Genomic DNA, 20,938 nt, shown 5'->3' with positions numbered 1-20,938 from the left:
CAGAGAAAATAGTAACTTTGTTAAGTCATGAAAAATTCTTGGAATTTGTCATGGAATTGAAAATCTAAAATGTAGATTGGAACAAGATTTAAGAAAATTGATAGCTTTTCTAGATTGTCTTATGAAGAATCTCAATGCAATTGTGATATAAATGCAATAAATTTTTTAGAAACCCTAGTTTAATTAAACAGGAAATTGTGTACAGAAAAAAAGTGCAATAATTGTTTTTTTGTTAAACATTCAATCAATTTTCTAGAGTGTTAGTATTAACAATATTTGTATCACAAAATGGCAGTAATTTACAAACACAATCTCTGTATTTTAAATTTTTCTCTCCAAAAATTAATAGAAGAGTGAAATTTCTTTAAAAAAACTCTTTTTGATAACACTGCTTTCAATTGCATAAAATTCTGGAAAGTTTCAAGAGATTTTCTTTTAAACATATTTCAATCCTAAATAATTTAAAATATGCTTTTCAAGCAAATTATGGGCTACTTATAAAAGTTGGTTTCTTTAATTAAACATTGAAACAGTATATATAAGAAGCATATAAATAAAGGAAAAACTTTCAATACAGATTACCTTCCTAAAATAAGTGATTATGCTATGATGCACAGTAAAGCTAAAAATTAGTCTGTTTTCAAATCATCATGATTTTAAACTGATAATCCATTATTTTGATTGAGTCATTAATAACTACCAATAGGAATTAAGCTATAAGAATGACATCAGGATATGCAAGTTAAGTTAAGAAAAGTTAATTTTGTAGTGTGAACTAGATTATATCAAAATATGAGAAGTTTGTTTTGATTTATATGGTTAAAGGCAAAATTCTTTTTAAGTAAGGAGCCACAGCATAAAATTTACACATTCTTTCTACTATTAAGAGAAATCCAGATGGAAATATTCCTAAATGAATTATGTACAATTTAGCTTTAAGAAAAAGAAAATTATTGAAGATAAGGAATAACAAGAATGATTTCTTTAATTAAAAACATCGCTACTGCATCATCATAAGTGGATTATTAACAACCCAGGGTGGGTTCTGGCCTTCTCCATGAGCTATTACTATCTACACCTACCTGATCTTGGCAGATTAGCCTTAAAGTTCACATCCACACAATCAATCTATCTTATCTCAAACTTTTTTTCTTTCAATTGTTTGTCCGAATGTTAGTGTTCGTAGTTTTACAAACTTTAAAATGTTTCTTTAACAAAACATTTTTAACATAGGTCCAAGAAAATAAATTTTCTGTCTTGATTAACTATGTGCAGGGATGAGATTAGCCAAAAGGTAAAAAAGCTGAATTTCCACGATAGTAAATTTTACGCAAGCGCAACCCTTTAACAACAAATTCCAGACAGTTTAAGGTAATAAATAATGTGTTGATATACAATTGTGTACTAATCTATTAGTATATAAATGATTACATTGATACTCAACATTTAGTGAAAATAAAAATTACCAATTGAAAAGCTGGAAATTATATTTTTCCTCAGTTCACATAAGAGACAATTTTTACTTGAAAAACTACCTGGTTTAGCAAATTAAAACTACTAAGAATATACATTAATATTTCATTTCTTTTAATAAATACTGTTATATGATTTATAGCAAATTTATATTGGAGAAAAAAACTTTAACAATGGACTGAATCATTATGTTCATATTATAGTCTAATCTAACTAGAGCCCTTTGAAACATATCAATAACAGTGAAGTAGAAATATATAGTAACTCCTTAACATACAAAAATTCCTATTTTAGTTTGAAAAATTACATGACAATCAGCAACTGTTTAGATAATTGTTTTTTACTTGATAAGAATTTTGCACTTTATAGCATAAATAACAGCAATTATAAATAAAATTTTGATGCTGAGTTAATTAACTCTTTTTCCAAAAAAAAAATTAAATCCCTTTTTAAGTGATTGCTTTTGTTTACTATATCTAGTCGTTAGTCCATCATCAAACATCTTGTGACAAATCCTATTTTCTCTTCTTTGCAAGCACAGAATGTAAGTTTTGAATATATTCCCTTCCAGTTTCTCTGATGTTGTAACACCTACATATACTAATAATTGTCGGTAGAAAAACAGTCACCTTTATAGTAACTAATTTTTAAAAAAAATTTACTTCTTACAAGAATCGCGATAGTTGATCTTAAAATTGCGTGAATATGAATAACAATTATGGATTTTGAAATCACATGAAAATGAAACTAGACATACGATTTTGAAAATGAGAAAATACAAACTAGGATATAGAATTTTTAAAATGCATAAATACAAATCACGATTCATAATTTTTAGATAGCGTTAATACGAATCATGATGTATAATTTTTAGAATGCATGAATGCGAATCCCAATGCCTTATTATAAAATCACGTATAAATACGAAAATCAATGTTTGATATTATAAACCACATGAGCAAATCAAGACATTGAATTTTAAACTTGCGTGAATATGAATCGCTACATAGGTTTTTAAAAAGGTGTAAATACGAATCACAATATTGGATTTTTAAATCTCGTAAATAAGAATCGCAATGTACAATACTCAAATCGTGGAATAAGAATCGCAACATACAATATTCAAATCGTGTGAATAAGAATCGCAACACGCAAATATGAAAAGCTATGTTTGATATTAAAATCGTGTGAATAAGAATCGAGATATTAGCAGATTCCAGGCTTGGGACCCCTAAAAGGCTTGTCAGAAGCAGCGTCGTTTGAACTACAAAACTTGGATCTATCTGGAGGGCGGGTAAAAAATTCAGAAAATCTTATCAGCTGCGAGTAAAAGGGGAGAAAATAGCTAAAATGAGAAAGGATTGGTAGCTATGTAGTTTGAATTTTCTGTTTCTCTTTGAAAATCGGTGAATTTTCTGAAAAAGCGGAATACTTAGAAAAATCTGAATTTTTGATAAAAAAGCTGAATTTAAGAGATAAAAGTGAAAAAAGCGGAAATTCGCTAAAAAGCGGAAAAATCTCATCCCTGTATGTGTGTATACATAAGAATACCTGCTTAATATTACAGAACTTGCGAATTTCACAAACTAAAACTCATGTAAAGAAGTCGCTATTATAAACAATATTTTTTTAGATTGTAGTGGTTGGAAAGAATCAGAAATATTAAGAGGCTAAGGCATTTGGAAAAAAAAGAACATTATCAAAACAAAAAATTAATTATTTCAAATGAATGTTTTTTTTTGTGAAGTAAATACATGTTATACCTATTTTAAATGTCAGAGTCTCAGTCCCAGCTTATTCCTATCTTTTTTTATCTACAACTTTTCTTGCACTAAAAAACTGGTTTCTCCCAAGTTATTCAATGGGAGAGAAGAGGGTAGCAGGAGAATTTCTCTCTAATTTTATTCAGCAACTCAACGCTTGGAGCGTTAAAATGCCATAACAATTATTGACTTGTTATAAAACATTCGTTTAGAATTTTTGATATTATGAAATTATTTGAAATTCTGAGTTCGATTATCACTCACAGAGTGATTATAAATATTAGAAAACCCCTAAATAATTCATTCTTTTAATAAGTAAATTCTATTAGGTACTACTGGCACATAATGTTAAATTGCAAATAACCACAAGAAATATGGAACAAATAGTTAAAACTTTATTATAAAATATGTTTCATATAAAGTATATAGAAATCACTGGTATACATTTAGCACACTAAGAAGTTCAAGAAAAATAATTTAAGTCTGATTAATTAAAATCAGCAGGCTCATGGCACAGCACTTTCTGGCATAGTTTTACATATAGCATAATGACAAATGAATTTTTAAAAGTAAAATATATAATACTTATTTTTAACAATAAATAAATCTATTCAGCAATAAAAATGAACAAGATTCAGGCTGTGCTTATTCTCAGTGATCTTTTGTTTAAAAGCAAAGAAGTTCCTTTTGAGACAACTTTTAATTTCCCACCAAAGCAACCAAGATTCTCTTGTAATCTCCTGAGGTATCACCCTGCAAAAATAAGAATCTATTCAGTAAAACCGATACAACTTGAGAAAAAATTTCATATTGCCACTTATATTAGAAATAAAATTTATAAGACTCATTAACAGAAGATATTTTAAGCAATTAGTTAAATTATTAATACAATGGCCAGTTTATTACACCAGTAAAATATTTAATTTTGTTAAAATTAGTAATTGCCGGGAGCGATAAAGCATCTGTGTGGTTTAGGAAATCTTTTAAAAAATCTCTTACAAGTAATCTTTATATATATATATATGAAATGTAGAGGAAACATGGAAAAAATTACCGAACAATGAAAAAGGGAAAAACAAAAATAATAAGAATCTGGAAAAAAATTAATAAAAATCTGAAAATTAAAAGATATAATCTTTTCATCAGCTCACAGATCTGCAAAAAGGAGTGCTTTCTAATATTGTATCAATATAGCCAAAGCAAAATATATTAATACAATAGTGTGAGGAGCACTAAAAAAAAAAAAAATTTTTTTTTACAACAAACAAAATAGAAAACATTAAGTAAAAATATCAAGCAAAAAAAAATAAAATGTAAAGAAAAAACAGAATAAAACATGAAACGAAATCTATAAAGCGAGTAGCGAATTCAAATGAACTTACATGTACGGGAAATTTTTCAAGAATGATTTAAAATATTTTCATAACAAGATTGCCAAATTGCAAAATAAATTGTTTTTCTTAATTTTCGTGATTTTTTTCTTTTTGTATTTAATTATTATGCTATATATACAGGGGTGATTGTGAGCCCAACTCAAAATCCTGAAACTTTCTAGAATAAAATCATTAATGACGCATTTCAAAAAATGAATGTCTTTATAAATTTAAATCATTGATATTTTCAAAACATGAAATTTGAAATAAATTACATGGAGCATAATTTAAATGAATAATTACGTATAAGTTGACTTGTATATCTAATCACATCTATACAAAGAATTTTTATACCTAAATGTGATTGATGATTCCTTGAAACTTCCGGATAGCAATTAGAGAAAAATCTGGAAATCCAGATTTTTTCCGGAGCTTATTTAACTCTGTATATATATTCCAATTTGGATTTTTGTGAACAATTTTGTTTTGTGACATGTGAATTGCCAATAGAAAAGTTTCACTGAGAAGAGATGACTCTTAAAGTAAAAAACTATTTATCTACTACAAAAACTATTTTTTTTATTTTTGAAATAAATTTCTAAATCTCAGGGGTGATTGTGAGCCCAAGTCAAAATTCCGGAAAATTTCTTGAGTTACAAAAAAAAATTTTAAATTCAAAAATTAGAAAAAAATTTAAACCAGGTTTTTTTTTAATTTTCTCAATATTTCTTAGTTTATTTAAAACATATTTAAAATTTTACACATACCTATACCATTCACACATACCTATGATAACCTGGAGAAGTAATTAAAATTTACAAATAGGTCTTTCTTTCTCGAGTTTATGATTAGAACAACTACTTACTGATAAAAAATGAATATTAATCATAAATGTAAGCTTATAAAGTATCTCTCTGTCTCTCCCTTACAAACAAATAAAATAAACTGTGTTTTTAAGTTCTACTTTTGAAAATTTGATTTCCGGAAACTTCTGTGATCAATGATTTTTTGAAACGTTTGAACCTTCGATCTCCGGAAACTTCCGGATCACTATTAGCGAAAAATCCGAAATCCGGAATTTTTACGGAGCACAATCAGCCCTGAAATCTACAATGAGTTGTTTTTAAATCAATTTTTCTTGGATATCAAAAATAAAAAATTTTATTTTAGTAACAACACAACTTATCACAACTAAAAAGCATAAATGAATATTTTATGTGTCACATAAAAGTGATTTAATGACATAATTAAAAATGATAAAATTTGTTTTTAATGAAAATACAATTAATTTCGTAGAGGCATTTGAAAGATACAAGATATTATAATGAAATCATGTTACACCCATCAATGAAGATATGAAAACTATACTTTTAAAAATTAATTGTGATTCTCATATATTCATTGTGGATAACAATTTTCAAGTACTGAAAGTTAAGCTAAGTTAAAAAACACAAAATATTTTATTGTCTTAATTATTTTCAGCAGATTTTCGCTAGTCAGCTGCAATTTTGTAAATCAAAATACAAATTAATAAAAAAAAAAAAAAAATTTACAATATGTATTTTTTAATCTTTGGGATGGTGGTCATATTAATCATTGAAAACAAACAAAAAAGTTTTCGAAAATGTATGCACTTCATTTTAAATATTTAACGCAAGTTTCTAAAAGTAAAATTTTTCCAATCAACAAGTTTTACTAAAAAAAAAAGTGTGCTTACAGTTATGGCATCAACCAAGGGTTTTCCATAATTTCTTTCATACTCTGCTTTGATTTGAACCATATCGATTTCACATCGAGAAACTACAACCCGAATCAGAGTGTCATCATCGGTACCCAAGCCCTAAATATGAAAGAAAAAACACTTAAAGTTTTGTTATCAATATATGATGGCAGCAAATGCAATGCAAAGAGATACGTACTACCTTCATTGCTTTGTAAAGTTTCTCAGCAAAGTAAAAAGGTCTGTTTTCAACACATTTGGCTAAAATGAAAAATAAAGTAATTACGACCGTATCATATAGTTTTACAAAATATAGATAACTTTTAATATAAAAAAATTAAGGATTCTATCTCTGCATGGTACAGCAACTTTACCCATACATATTAGTATGAAGACAGAGCACACACTTGTTTTATCCTTAAATTTTTTATAATTGAAATGTTATTTTTCGCTAAAAATTACTCAATTTAAGCCAACTTCCACAAAACTACGCAGCAACACAAAATTTCAAATCTATTTAGGGAACTATAAAAGCTCAGTTAAAAAAGAAAAAAAAATTTTTTTTTTTTATTATATATATAAAAAATATTCTTGTATTTCATAGAGCCAACTAATTAAGAAATAGAAAATGTTACCATTTCTTATTATTTTGAAATTTAAAATACTTTATTATTTTGTATTTTATAATGATTAAATTTTAAAAAAAGTGGATTTGAGAGGTATTCTATATAATTTTCATGTATAAGGATGCACTTTTCTCAACAAACCTATTCCAGTCTTTGGGTCTAGAGAAAAAGGTTAAATACTAAAAATAAAAAATAATGGGTGCTCGTTATGATTACTTAGGTACTGTGGTCAATGAAAAAATTCAATTACTTAACACGTTAAGTGCCACATCAATCATTGATGACTGAGATGCAGCCCAAACTTTCTGTTAAGGCTGTGTCGGTCACTGAAGACTTTTATTTATTACTAATAATTTATTTAAATCTGTTTGTAGTACGTAATTCACATTTCTATACCACAATAAGCAGCCCAAGAGACATGATGTGGATTTCTTTAAAAACACATGTGACGCTCATCACCTTAACATATTACATATAAAAAGTCCTGAAACAAAAATAGTCGAATGCAATTTTTTAAAGAATTGTGACAACATCAATTTCATTACTTATGAAAAATCAGATACGAAAGCAGTTGATTACAATTTTAGAAAAAATTGAGACTTAAAACGATTGATCATCTAAATTATAAACATATCTTTTTCGTAAAAAAAAAAAAAAAAAAAAAAAAAAAGTTTTTAGAATCATTGTTTGATTTGCTTCATAAAGTACTCTGTCATCAGTTTTATTTTTTAAGTTTGCTCTCTAGATCGATAAGCAGGTTTTTTGAGCCTCTGATGCTTACAAGCAAAATAATACCTCCTGTTACTTTGAAAAATGATAATTTGATAGAAACAGAAGAAATTTTAAAATTAAATATTTTGATGAGAATAATCATTTGCACACCAAAGAGATGTTTGATCTTGCTTGTAATAAAGAAATACTAAGCTGAACACTGAATGATTTTACTAAAAATATAACCATAACTTCTTATTGTTATTTAACTATCATTCACCATTATTTATCATTATTCCATTCAATTTTTTCTCCTTTCAAAATTCTGACAAATTTATTACAAAACATTGTGTCCACTGCTTTTATTGTAAAACCAAAATTTATTCTGATTCCTTTTTTTTATATAAAAGGATTGTCAGTATTTAATTGTTTTAAAGTAGAATAAATAAAATACTTTTGCTCGCGAAAATAACTTAATGAAATAAAATGCAAATAAATTTACAAAAGAAAATATAATTTAATAACTACCAAAGAAATTTAAACAAAATATAGAAAGGGCAGGAATATAATTAGACAGATAGAAAGAAAGACATTACTTCATGTTAAATACTAAAACTTAATAAGTAAAATTCTACACCCTTTATTTATTTTTTGAAGAAAAAAAATGACATCAATAAGTAGATATAAAAAATAAAAATATGATTATACATACCAATTGCTAACATTCCTTCTTTGACATCTCCAGACATTTCACCTTTAATGGCTTCAGTGACGGTGGTTCCTGTCAATTTTTGGTATTCATAAAAAGTATATGCCAATTGCTGGAAACTTTCAGATACAAGGATAGCATTGAAAACTGATTCATCTGTTCCCCACTGCAAAGCTCCAGCCTCATACAAAGCCTACAATCATTATTTTTAAATGGTTGTTACTATATCATAAATAATGAAAAAAATCAAACATAATACAAATAATTAACTGCATTTACAGAATCTATAAGGAACCAATGAATATAATTTTTAATTCAATTAAATAATATTACGAAAGAAAAAAAATGTAATGAGAAGAATTTGAAAAATAATAATTAAAATCTATTTTCTTACTTGAGCTGTTTGTTTAGCTCTTTCACCATCAGCAGGAGATTCAGATCTTGCACCCTAAATGAAATTTAAAAAAAATGAATCAAGAGAAAAAATTGTAGAGCTAAATTTAAAAATGTTAATATAGATTCAAATATTAACAAGTATGTCTGAAGAAATACTATAAAGCGACAAAGTTTAACAATGAATATACTCATAAGCATGTTGCATAAGGTATACTAGAAGTTAAACGCAAATCTATGGTATTACGAAATTGAAAGGAGTATATGCAAAAGTTTTCTATTAAATTGAAAAACAGATTTTAACTGTTGGGAGAATTAAAGCAAAACAGTATACAGCGGTTAATAAATGTTATAAATTATAATGCAGAAAAACATGGGGTTATTTCGAAAAGGTATACAATGAAATAGCAAATGAAGCATTGAATAAATAGAGAAGCAAAAACAATAATTGAAAACAGAATAAAATACAAATGGAAGTTGCAAAATCTGAAACCATATTTAATCTATATGGAAAGCATTGTTATACTGAGAGAAGAATTAAACCAAAACAGTGTACAGCAATTAAATGTTGTGAATTATAATGTAGAAAAAAATACAAGATTATTTCGATAAGATATATAATGAAATAATAAATAAAATGAAATAAACATAGCAATAAAAGAAGTAAACGCTAGTTAATAAGAGAAACAAAAACACTCTTTGAAAGCAGAGTAAAATACAAATGGAAGCTGCAAAATCTCAAACCATATTTGATCTGTATGGGCAGCATTGTTATGTTGGGCGAAGAACTAAACTGAAACAGTATACATCAATGAAATAAATATTGTTAATTATATTGTAGAAAAAATCGGGATTGTTTTGAAAATGTATACAATGAAATAGCAAATGAAATGTTGAGTAAATAGAGAAATAACAACAATAATTGAAAACAGAAAATACAAATGGAAGTTGCAAAATCTGAAACCATATTTAATCTGTATGGACAGCATTGTTATACTGGGAAAAGAATTAAACTAAAACAGTATACAGCAATTAAATGTTGTAAATTATAATGAAGAAAAAAACATGGGATTATTCCGATTAGGTATATAATGAAATAAAAAATAAAATGAAATAAACACAGCAATAAAAGAAGTAAATGCTAGTTAATAAGAGAAACAAAAAACAGTCTTAGAAAACAGAGTAAAATACAAATAGGAAGCTGCAAAATCTCAAACCATATTTGATCTGAATGGACAGCATTGTTATGTTGGGCAAAGAACTAAACTGAAAGAGTATACATCAATTAAATAAATGTTGTTAATTATAATGTAGAAAAAAAAACGGGATTGTTTTGAAAATGTATACAATGAAATAGCAAATGAAATGTTGAGTAAATAGAGAAATAATAACAATCATTGAAAACAGAATAAAATACAAATGGAAGTTGCAAAATCTGAAACCATATCTAATCTGTATGGACAGCATTGTTATACTGGGAAAAGAATTAAACTAAAACAGTATACAGCAATTAAATGTTGTAAATTATAATGAAGAAAAAAATATGGGATTATTCCGATAAGGTATATAATGAAATAATAAATAAAATGAAATAAACACAGCAATAAAAGAAGTAAACGCTAGTTAATAAGAGAAACAAAAACAGTCTTAGAAAACAGAGTAAAATACAAATAGGAAGCTGCAAAATCTCAAACCATATTTGATTTGTATGGACAGCATTGTTATGTTGGGCAAAGAACTAAACTGAAACAGTATACATCAATTAAATAAATGTTGTTAATTATAATGCGGGAAAAAAACATGAGATTGTTTTGAAAATGCATACAATAAAATAGCAAATGAAATGTTGAGTAAATAGAGAAATAAGAGAAACAATAACAATCATGGCAAACAGAATAAAATACAAATGGAAACTACAAAATCTGAAACATTATTTAATCCATATAGACAGCATTATTTTTATAAAATATATTGCTTTACAAAAATAGCATAGTAGTTACATTTTGCCAAAATTTATTCCTTAAACAGAAACAGCATCAAACTTACATTACAGGCAGAAACAAGCAGTCTTTCAAAATGACCAGAGGTGTCACTTTTAATATCATCTTCTAGTGATTTACCATATACTGCAAAATGAAAGAAAAACGTTAAAAATTTTGCTCATGATTATGAATGAACTTTATTATAGTAAAACCAAACTTTATAGAGATGAAAAACTTTTTTGACCTTAAAATGATATGATAAATCAGAAAACATGAACTAGTTGAATTGTGAAAAAATATGCAAACAGGAGTGATTATACAGTAGTTAGCTTAACTCATTAGCCTTTTGATTTTAAACGTAAACATGAAACAGTATAAAATGATGTAAATATTAGAATATCTTACAATTCAAAATTTTATGATTAAATTAAATAATAAATGATAATTTAAAAAAAAATTTCACAATGTATTTTTTAACCAATAATTTTCATGATGGCATCTTTCACCATGCATAACAAAATATATTTTCACATTAAATAAAATGTTAATGAGCATAGAGCAGAAAATGATAAACAAGTTAGCATAGCACTTAAGAGGTCCTACCTCTCCTAACTGAACTAAACAGTCGAAGGTGTTAGGTCGGGAAAATTCTTAATATGATTTTAATTCTCTTTATTTAATTTTTACACATAAACTGCTGATGGATATTTACACCATGAGACAGCATCTTTCGTTACATGTAAAATACAAGGCTGCCACCAATTCACAATTAGAGATATAAAGTGTGCAGTATTTTAGATTCGCTACTAATTTTTTCTGTAAAAATTATGCTAATACAATTCTGCACGATAGGTTATTAAATAGCATACAGTTGCCAGTTTTTAGATTTTTGACTAAAAATTTTGCTTTTATGCTATTAACGTTAATAGATTTTTTTAGCAACATCCAAATTATTTTCTATCAGTTTAATTTGTAATAAAATTCAATTTAAAATAGAATGAGAAACTTGTAGTTTTAAATTACCTACTCAAACAAATAGCATCATTTTATTGCTTTAAAGTTTTGAGGAAAACTTCATAGAAGTTTTACTACTTTTTATTCAAAGGTTTTGGGTGTCTAATCATACTATATCGACAAATGTTTGTTAGGTAGAAAAAAATATCTATAAAACACAAAAAAGAACCGCAATTCCAAGATGGCGAGGGTAGAGGTTCCTTAACGTACAAAAGATCACAACATCATACAAGAAGTTTAATAAAAATTTAATGATATTACGTAAAGCGCTTGTAAAATGAAACAAAAGGAAGAATTGCTTTTAAATACACAGATTTAAAAAAATAATTTATATTCAGTTGAGATGCTTCATTTTTATAAAGGATTTAAATGTCTTGATGCCTAAATAAAGTAAATTCAATTTGCTATCAAAAATATATATATTATTTGAAAACAACATCATTTATCATTCAAATCCATGACAAAAATAGATAGTAAAAAAAAAAAACTTGGGTTAACAGAACTATATCAAATAAAATAAAAATGTGTGCATTTTTAAGATTATGTTACATTTTGTATTTTTAAATTATGCATATAATTGTTCTAAGAACAAAATTCATTTTAACCTTTCAAGTCCCAAATAACAATATTTTGTTTTAAGTGCATTGAAATAAAGTATGAAATTTCTCAAAAAAGACTACTTGAAACAGTTTGTTTGAAGAAATTCTAAAATAACGTGATTTTTTTCAAATGGTAACTCATAGTAACTGAAACATTAGTGCTTAATACTAAAATACTTGTACTTATACAAAAATAGTGACAGAATTCAAAGAAGTAAATTAACAAATAATTAAACAAACTTGATACTTTACTCTTTAATACCATAGGAAAAAAATAGTAATCAAATTAGTGCTTGACACTAGCTTTCGTTAGTATGCATGTATAGGGGAAAAAAATATTTAAAAAAAATTTATATGGAATATTTTTTCAAAAATTAATCTTAAAATTGAACAGTGGCATTAATAAGTTGAATCTCTTAGGCAATTTTAAAAGGTGTAAAACTTACGACGGGTATAAGCTTCATTTATGCCCCATATTTCTTGATTAGTCCTTGTGCATAAAACTTCAATCAAAACATCTTCTCTAGTTCCAATTCCAGACATGGCTCTGTGCAATTCTTTGGCTAAGTAATCATTGAGAGGCATCATTAGTCCTAGTATAACAGTCTCAAAATTTCCACTCAATTCACTCTTCAAATCATCAATAAGATCCTAATAGATTATAAAAATAAATATTATAGTTATTATTTAACAAAGAGTAATGAAGAGTTCTAATTAAAACATGACTCGATGGTTAAACAGGGAAACCGCTCAGGAGCAACCACTCTCTGCTCCAGAGTAAAATGGTCGGTGTTGGTGGTCGGTCGTTCTTAGAGGTTACCTCAATCGACTTCAAAATTGTTATTAAAGGGACACGATTCTTTGCAAACGCTTCTACTTTTAGTCAGTGTCATTTTCTTGGTGCAGAAATGTCACTTCTAAATAGAGATGGTTTTCCTGGAGTTTTCATTGTATAATAAAATTAAATAGACAATAGAATATATATATTTATTAAAGATTTCACGAGATTAAATTCTAATCCTTAATCGTTAAAATTCTTCATAAATCTAAAACCCTACATATATTAGTCATTAGCACTTTTTTTTTACATATAAGTTACAGAATAAAGTAGGGAAGCACTTGAATAAAGCACAAAAGAAAATACATAAATGGACATACAATAGTTTCAGTTCTATAACAACATTCTTGTTTATAGAAATGAAACTGTTGCATGTCTATTTATGACATTGTATGTCTTATTATTTCATTTAGGCTTTATTCATGTTCTTTGCTTTCGTCTAAATAGCACAAAGTACACCCTATCCTTTGTTGGAAGTCAAAGAATGCACTATACTAGAAACTAGAGAGGAAGAATATTGAAATAAATAAATAATTAAAACATAATGTGTATTAATTTATAAATATATATAATACACAGCAACTTACTTTCCCATAAAGTTGTTTAAATGCAACAGCAATATAAACTCTTTGCGAGTTACTTCGATTCGCCAAAACATTGATAATAGCTTTTTCATCAGTGCCTATGAAGAATCGGGAAAAATATATTTAATTAACAAGTGCACGTGTTGCCCAGGATAATATTACATGAACTTTTTTCTCACTGACATGGGATATACAGTACAGAACCCGTTATCCGGAAAACCAAAAAACCGGAACGAAATTCGAAATTTTTTTTTGCAATTGAAAAAAATTTTTTTTTTCCTCACAAGATTTTGGGATTTTTCTTTCTCTTTTGAAAGATGTTTACCTTACCATCATTTTGGAAATAATCATTAGTGTATTACTTCATCGTTTTTTCTTCTTTTTAAGATTATTTCCAAAATTTGTTTTTTTTAGTTGGGTTTAACAATAAAAAAACGGCTTTTTGTAGATTTTCTGAAAACCGGAAAAATCAGTTATCGGAATAGCGATGGTCCTGATCGTTCCGGATAATCGGTTCCCTACTGTATAAGAATAATATTAAATACAGATTTATGTTTTAATTATTCAAACTGAAAATTACTATTGAATTATAAACCAACTTAAGGGGAAAAATATGCTTATTAAATTATTTTTACAAGTGAATAAAATTATAACTTAATATAGAATATAAAGATTCGGAATCCAACTTCATTGAATACATTTGAATGCGCACAGATGTAACTCCAAATACTTCAAAGATTTCATAACATTAAATGTTTCCTATCTTAATATTTTATTCAAATCAACATAACTTTTATTACAATATTTATAAATCAAAGCTTTTACAGAATACTTTTTTAAGGAATGTACTTTATTTTAAGAGCAGAGATGACACTTAGAAATATTAATTTAACTTTTAAACTATTAAATATTTAGTCTTTTTTGGAAGAGAAATATTTTTATTAGATTCCATTAGCAGTTTTGAGATGGTTTATGCAAACTACAAGGTTCTTTATTATTTAATATTCATAATTTCAAATTTTATAACACATTTGTGTTAAAGAAAAGTCTTTCTTTGAAAAATCATTTCTAAATTTTCACTAAAACATTTCTAGTTTCCATAAAATATTAATTTATTTAAATAAATAAATTCAACAACTTAATCTAAAAAATCTAATACTTTAAATAAATGCAATCTGCATTAGGACTCAATTCAATGAAAAATTTACGTAAATTAAAAGAAAATTGTTAAAATTTAGGTACATTTTTAAGTCATTTTATAATTTTTTTTTGCCTTTTAATTTCATTTTTTTAGCATCTTTCAAAAGAAACCAATCTCTGGTTTCTTTTGAAAAATCCTAAAAATATACTAACTATTCTAGTACATACTAATTATTTTAGTTAGCTATATTGTCTACACTAGTCACAAATATTGCATCTTACACAATGCTAATATATAACATTAACATCATTTATGCTAATTTCATGTCAACAATTGTATCAAACTGAATATGAATTATAACTTCAAATGTAAGTAGGATCAATCATATAACAAATTTAAACAACTATCACTGGAACTGTTAGTTATTATTACCAGAAATTATAAATGAAATAATAATAATAACATAGCACGAATTTATACTTAATTACCCCAAAAAAATCATACTATAATATTAAATCAGATTGTTATTATTAACAAATATAAGGTTGCAAAAAAACGACAAATTTATGTCATTGCAGGAAAATTTGAAGCATACAGTACCCAAAAGCAATATATCAAAAATCAACAGCTATAAATTTAATTTATGTTGATTTTTATTACACAGTTCCGAAGTAATATCAAGCACTATGCGTTCAAGATTGAAATAATAATCAAGGTTATATAAATATTTGATTACTGCTTAACAAATATAAGTCATAATAAATAAAATTTACTCATTTATAACTTTTTGAAACACATCAAGAACAGCTAGTATAAAATTTTATCACTTGTAATACAGTGTGAGCATAGTGGCAAAGATAATATATTAGCCTTGTACCCTGTTTATGGTGTACTTTAAAAAGTTGTAATGTATATATGCTATATCTTTTAAACCTTTTTATTTCATAATAATTATAAAAATACGAAGAACTTAATAAAGTAAGAATTTATACAATTATTAGAGTTCACACCAGCAATGAAAATTTAGAGACCATCCATCTATATAGTCATTTTAGATGTTCAAAAACTTAATATGTGAAAACAAACTTGAGAAAAAAATTGAACTTTACAATTACATAATTCATGTTATGGTACACATCAACAATTATAAATTGCCTTCCATAACATCCTAAAGCCAATTAGGTTTATAACCCTATAATGATTGAAGATTAATATTTATTAAAATTAAGTGAAAAAAATAGATTTAACATAGCTGATTCAAGATACTGAGATCAAATAAATAAATAAATGAAGAAAAAAAAAAGCAGAGGAAGTAAGAACTAATAAAATGTTATAATAAAAATTAATTATCTAAAAACCATTAAATTTTAAATAAAGTCAATTTTAAAAGAGCAATAAATATTACTTTATTAATAAACAATTATGCTGTCAGTACATGAATGCAAAGAACAGCACAAGATGAAAATTTGAAATTTCAAGATTTAAATTTAATATTATTAGTACCAGACACATACAGTTATTCCATTTAAATACCACACATTTGAACTCCACACTACACTTAGAACAAAAAAATTAGTACAACAATATCTATTTTTAAATTCACGAAGAAAAAAATTATTTTCCCCTACTATTTTGAAAATTAACATACTTCAAATCAACAAATTTATCCCCTATGCATAGGATTTTAGTGACATTTGGCAACAATTGTTGAAATAGTGATGCGAACCATAATAATTACAAATAAAAATATGAAATTAGTTACAAGGAAATCAAAAAGTGACAAATATTTATATTACCAAAGCCTTTCATGGCTTTCCTAAGTAATTCAGCATCCAGCTTTGGGTCAAAATTTTGATAGGGATGGACAGTTCCTTCACCAGTAATGTACTAAAACAAATCATGTAAGAAAAATTAAATCTCGTATCATGGGTAATTTCCTTTACAAACAAAGGCAACTAAACATTAGAAATAATTCATTTCCTAACAATAAAATAAAGGGATAATACTTGCTAAAGCTATACTCTAATTTTGGAGGAAAAAAAATTTAAAAATAGAAAACTTTTAATCATCAAAATAAAAAAAAAGAAGAAATTACTTAAAATTATTAATTTATATCAAAGAAAAATCTATTCTTTTAAATTTACGTAGGCTATCATAAAAGTTTTAAATGAAATATAAACTATGGGGATACTCTAGCAATATTTACTAGTTTTAGATAGCATCCTGATTAAAATAACTTTTGAGTAAATTAATTTAGAATAAAATTTTAAAATATTTGTTTATGAATCTAAGAATATTTAATTGAAAAACAACATTTTACCTAAGCTAACACATACATGATCCAAATTACATATAAAATGTTTGTTTCACCAAATATTCAAAGACTTTTATAATGAGAGCATATTTAAATTTACACTATCGTAAGTTCAGTTTAAATTAATTCAAACAAATTGGACTAAAATGCAAAATGTGCTGCAGTTTAGTACATTTATAGGGATTTAAAAGGAATTTTAGTATTCAATCGCCATGTATACTTTAGAAAAAAAAAAAGCCCTAGGATAATTTTGAATTATTACATAAAAAAATTTTTTTAATTTATATTTCCATAAATATTTATCAACCATTATAAAACATAAAGAAGTAATAATTCTTCACTAGTTAAACTTTTACTAGTTAAGTTAAAAAAAAACTAACTATAATTTTTTATATATGTTAAAAACTTTAGATTAATGTTTATAAAGGTCTACAAAAAGAGAAATGCTGCAATCATAGTTGTTGATTTTCAACAAACAATTATAACAAATTTAAGGAAAAAAATATGTATTACCGTACAGCAATTTTAAATACAAAACTTAATACAAACAATGAATTTATTTAAAAATTATCTCAATTTAGAAGAATTACTCTTTTGAAGACTCAATAAAAATAGAGCTGATAAAAAAAGCTTTTAACATTTAAAATTAATACACTAAGTCAGTTAGGAAAAAAAAACATTAAATTTTGCTTATGACACTAAGAAAAATCATATATCATGTAACTTAGTTGCATTTAAAGAGCTGGAAAAGAAAAACTGTTTGTTTACCGCAATTAGTACATCAAATATAGTTAAAATAAGTATAAAAAACATTTTCAAAATGTGTGTTATTGAAAATTTATTGGCGTTTTTAGTTACAAAAATGTGAAGATTGCTTACCTCAGCCATTTTTCCGTAGTTTCCAGGTGGATAACCAGCTGTTCTATTATTCTGAAGGAAAAGAGAAAGTTTTTAATTGAAGCAAGCATTGGTTTTGAGACAACACTTTTGGGTTCATTTGGTATTAATGAAGAAAAATATATTTAAAAATTTAAAGATTATATAATTTGTTAAACAAAAAGAACAAAAGTCATTGACAGAATATAAGTTGCAAATATGAAAGACACAATTAGGATCGAGTCTGTCAGTTCATTTGATAAAATCTATATCAAATAAAGCTCTTAAAATTAAAGCTTTCATGCAAAAAAAGTTACAAGTAATCTATAAAATATTACAAATGTTTTTTTTTAAAATTCTTTATTTTTACATTAATTTTAAATCAGGAAGAAAAGCTTGTAAAAAATAATATAAAACCCAACCAACATAATTACTTAGAACATTAAGTTAATTGTTCTGGAAAATTATTCAAAAAGTCAGGATAAAACTGGATTTTAATGAGAAATGATGGATTAAAAAATTCATTTTTTTCTATTTTTATTTAGCAAAGTTATCAAGAAGCAAAAAAATAACTGAGATATTGGTTTAATAAATTGATTAGTGAGAATAAAAATTATATGGACAATATTCAGTTTCAAATAAACATAAAAATAAATAAATAAAACATTAAATTAAGAATTGAATAAAATAAACAATTCTTACAGTAGGGTTTTCTTTAATTTTTTAAAACTTGAAAGCAGTACAAAGTAATATAATAATAAAAATATTAACAAGTATTGAACAATGAAGATTTTTAAAGTTAATCATTATTACATTATTCTGAGAAACATAATTTAGATAAACTTAAATGTTTAATTAGATAATAACTAATTAACTTACTTTTCACTGAATTGTTTTTTATTATCTTTTCAGCAAGTTTATGAAAATTATATAAATATAATAACTTATGCTTAGCAACATTAATTCAATAAAATACCTAAACATTTTTGCATTGATAATGATGCAAAAAATACAATAGTAGCATAATAAAAAGATTTTCATACTCAGAAAAATATTTAAAAAATCATTTTTTTGTGTAAATATTCGATAAAAAATATAAGTTTACAAGATATAGGAGAGGAAGCCAATACCTGACATCTGTATGCTTATATTATTTTGTAAAAATAATAATATTTTTTTTAATAATTATTTTTATTGATATTAGTAGCAAGTAAGTAACTGAAAATGATTTGTAAACTTGTTTAAAATAAATTTGAAATTTCTGGAAAAAAAAGTTTTTTCTTTTTAAATTTTATTTTCCCAAAATCTTTTAATAAGAGTGATTTGTTTATAATAATTATCTCATAATTATTTCTCGATTTAAATAAATGATTTTTTATTAATTATAAAATCATCAAGAGATTAAAATTATTGATGAATTTATTTGAAAACAGCCTTAACAAATAAATACATAAATAAAGAAAATACATAAAGATTTCATTTTTAATTGTTACATATAAACATCAGGGGAAAAAAAACAAAACAAACAAGGATATGAATTTCAATAAAAATATAAAGCATAGATTCAAAATTAAAGGACGAAAGATATTCTGTTCAAAATATATTAACAAGAAAACAATCACCAAAATAGAAGAAAACTTTTGTTTACTTTATACCTACTCAAAGATAATTTTCAAACTTAGCACATAACAGATTATAAACAATCCATATAGTCTAAGTAAAAAGCTTTAAATTATACTCATTCGTAAAGCAGAACAGATGCAATTTTCTAGTAAGAGAAAAGTAAATAGGTGATGTGTCTTTTTAAATAAAATGATTACATAAATTAAAACTACATGAATTGAGATGATCTGTTTAAAAATAAACTTACAAGTAACAAACGCCGCTACAGATGATCGAATTTAATAACTCTACCCACAAATCTGAAAGCGGTGACTAAAGTTAAACGGAACCTGGGATGTCAAGATGTTTGTGCAACCGGAAAGGCCGTTTTTTCCTTACCCGTGGATGAAATTCCCTATTTATTCATGGAAAGATAGGGATAATGGGGAAAAGTTTCAACTCATTACATTTATGGAATGCTTCAAATGATGTAGATGGGAGGGGTGAGGGGACTTTTTACGCCTCATTTACAACTTAACAATTTTCAAGGTTGAAGTAAATGAAAAGAAATTATTTCTTTCTTCTACCTTTTTAATTTACAACTTATATCTCGTATCATTTCTTTAATGTACGTGCAAATTGTGAAGTAGGGTGTTTCATTTTTTAGCAACTCAATTTTCATTATCTTTCCAAATAGAAGTGACACGAAGGTTGCATTGTATATTTTTAACCTACATTTATTTTAATAGGTAAAACTAATAAATTGCATTAAACAAAACACAACTGTAGGTTAAAAATATACAATGCTACAACATTTTGTTATTCAGCTAGCGTTCTTACGTTTAACTAAAAAAAAATTTTTTTTTTTTTAAATTAGGGAAAATTTAATCTGTAAAAATACTTCTTTTAAAAAATAAGTTATTAAAGTTACAAAGGTGTTACTTATAGGATGTAGAAAATCCATAATCGATTTACAAAGCAAGCAATATTTTTTCAAGATCCTGTTTGCTTTTGTTTTCTTCCTTTCTTTCTTTTTTTAGATAGAATATTCTTGCAGAGTAAAATAAATAATTAATACTCATAAATAATTAATACACATAAATCATTAATACCATACATATCATATGTTCCTCGAATTTGAAAAAAAAAATGCAACTTAAAAGATAACTTTCATACGGATTTGTATGAAATATTCTTATTTATCCTGAAATATCCTATTT

At 25.6% G+C, this 20,938-nt stretch overlaps 1 protein-coding gene across 8 annotated transcripts in view; it reads right to left on the bottom strand.

The window, feature by feature from the left end:
• Positions 1-3,611: 3,611 nt before the first annotated feature.
• Positions 3,612-20,938, bottom strand: part of LOC107440758 (annexin A4) — a 46,773-nt gene continuing 29,446 nt past the window's right edge. For 5 of the 8 annotated variants that reach the window (XM_016053778.4, XM_071177844.2, XM_016053777.4 and 2 more), the window contains exons 3-12: positions 18,120-18,170; positions 16,723-16,813; positions 13,789-13,883; positions 12,810-13,014; positions 10,815-10,894; positions 8,770-8,823; positions 8,379-8,568; positions 6,529-6,590; positions 6,327-6,449; positions 3,612-3,989 (exon numbers count right to left, since the gene is read on the bottom strand). In XM_016053778.4, coding sequence (XP_015909264.3) covers positions 3,936-3,989; positions 6,327-6,449; positions 6,529-6,590; positions 8,379-8,568; positions 8,770-8,823; positions 10,815-10,894; positions 12,810-13,014; positions 13,789-13,883; positions 16,723-16,813; positions 18,120-18,170 — 1,005 coding nt within the window. In that variant the 3' untranslated portion in view covers positions 3,612-3,935. The remainder of the gene's footprint in view (positions 3,990-6,326; positions 6,450-6,528; positions 6,591-8,378; positions 8,569-8,769; positions 8,824-10,814; positions 10,895-12,809; positions 13,015-13,788; positions 13,884-16,722; positions 16,814-18,119; positions 18,171-20,938) is intronic. The other 3 variants (XM_071177846.2, XM_016053779.4, XM_071177847.2) reach the window with 1 other exon arrangement.

Source organism: Parasteatoda tepidariorum, chromosome 2 (assembly GCF_982258835.1).
Source record: "Parasteatoda tepidariorum strain Cologne lab strain chromosome 2, Ptep-v5.0, whole genome shotgun sequence".
Classification (NCBI taxonomy): Eukaryota; Metazoa; Arthropoda; class Arachnida; order Araneae; family Theridiidae; genus Parasteatoda; species Parasteatoda tepidariorum.
This window is presented reverse-complemented; position numbering and strand designations above follow the sequence as displayed.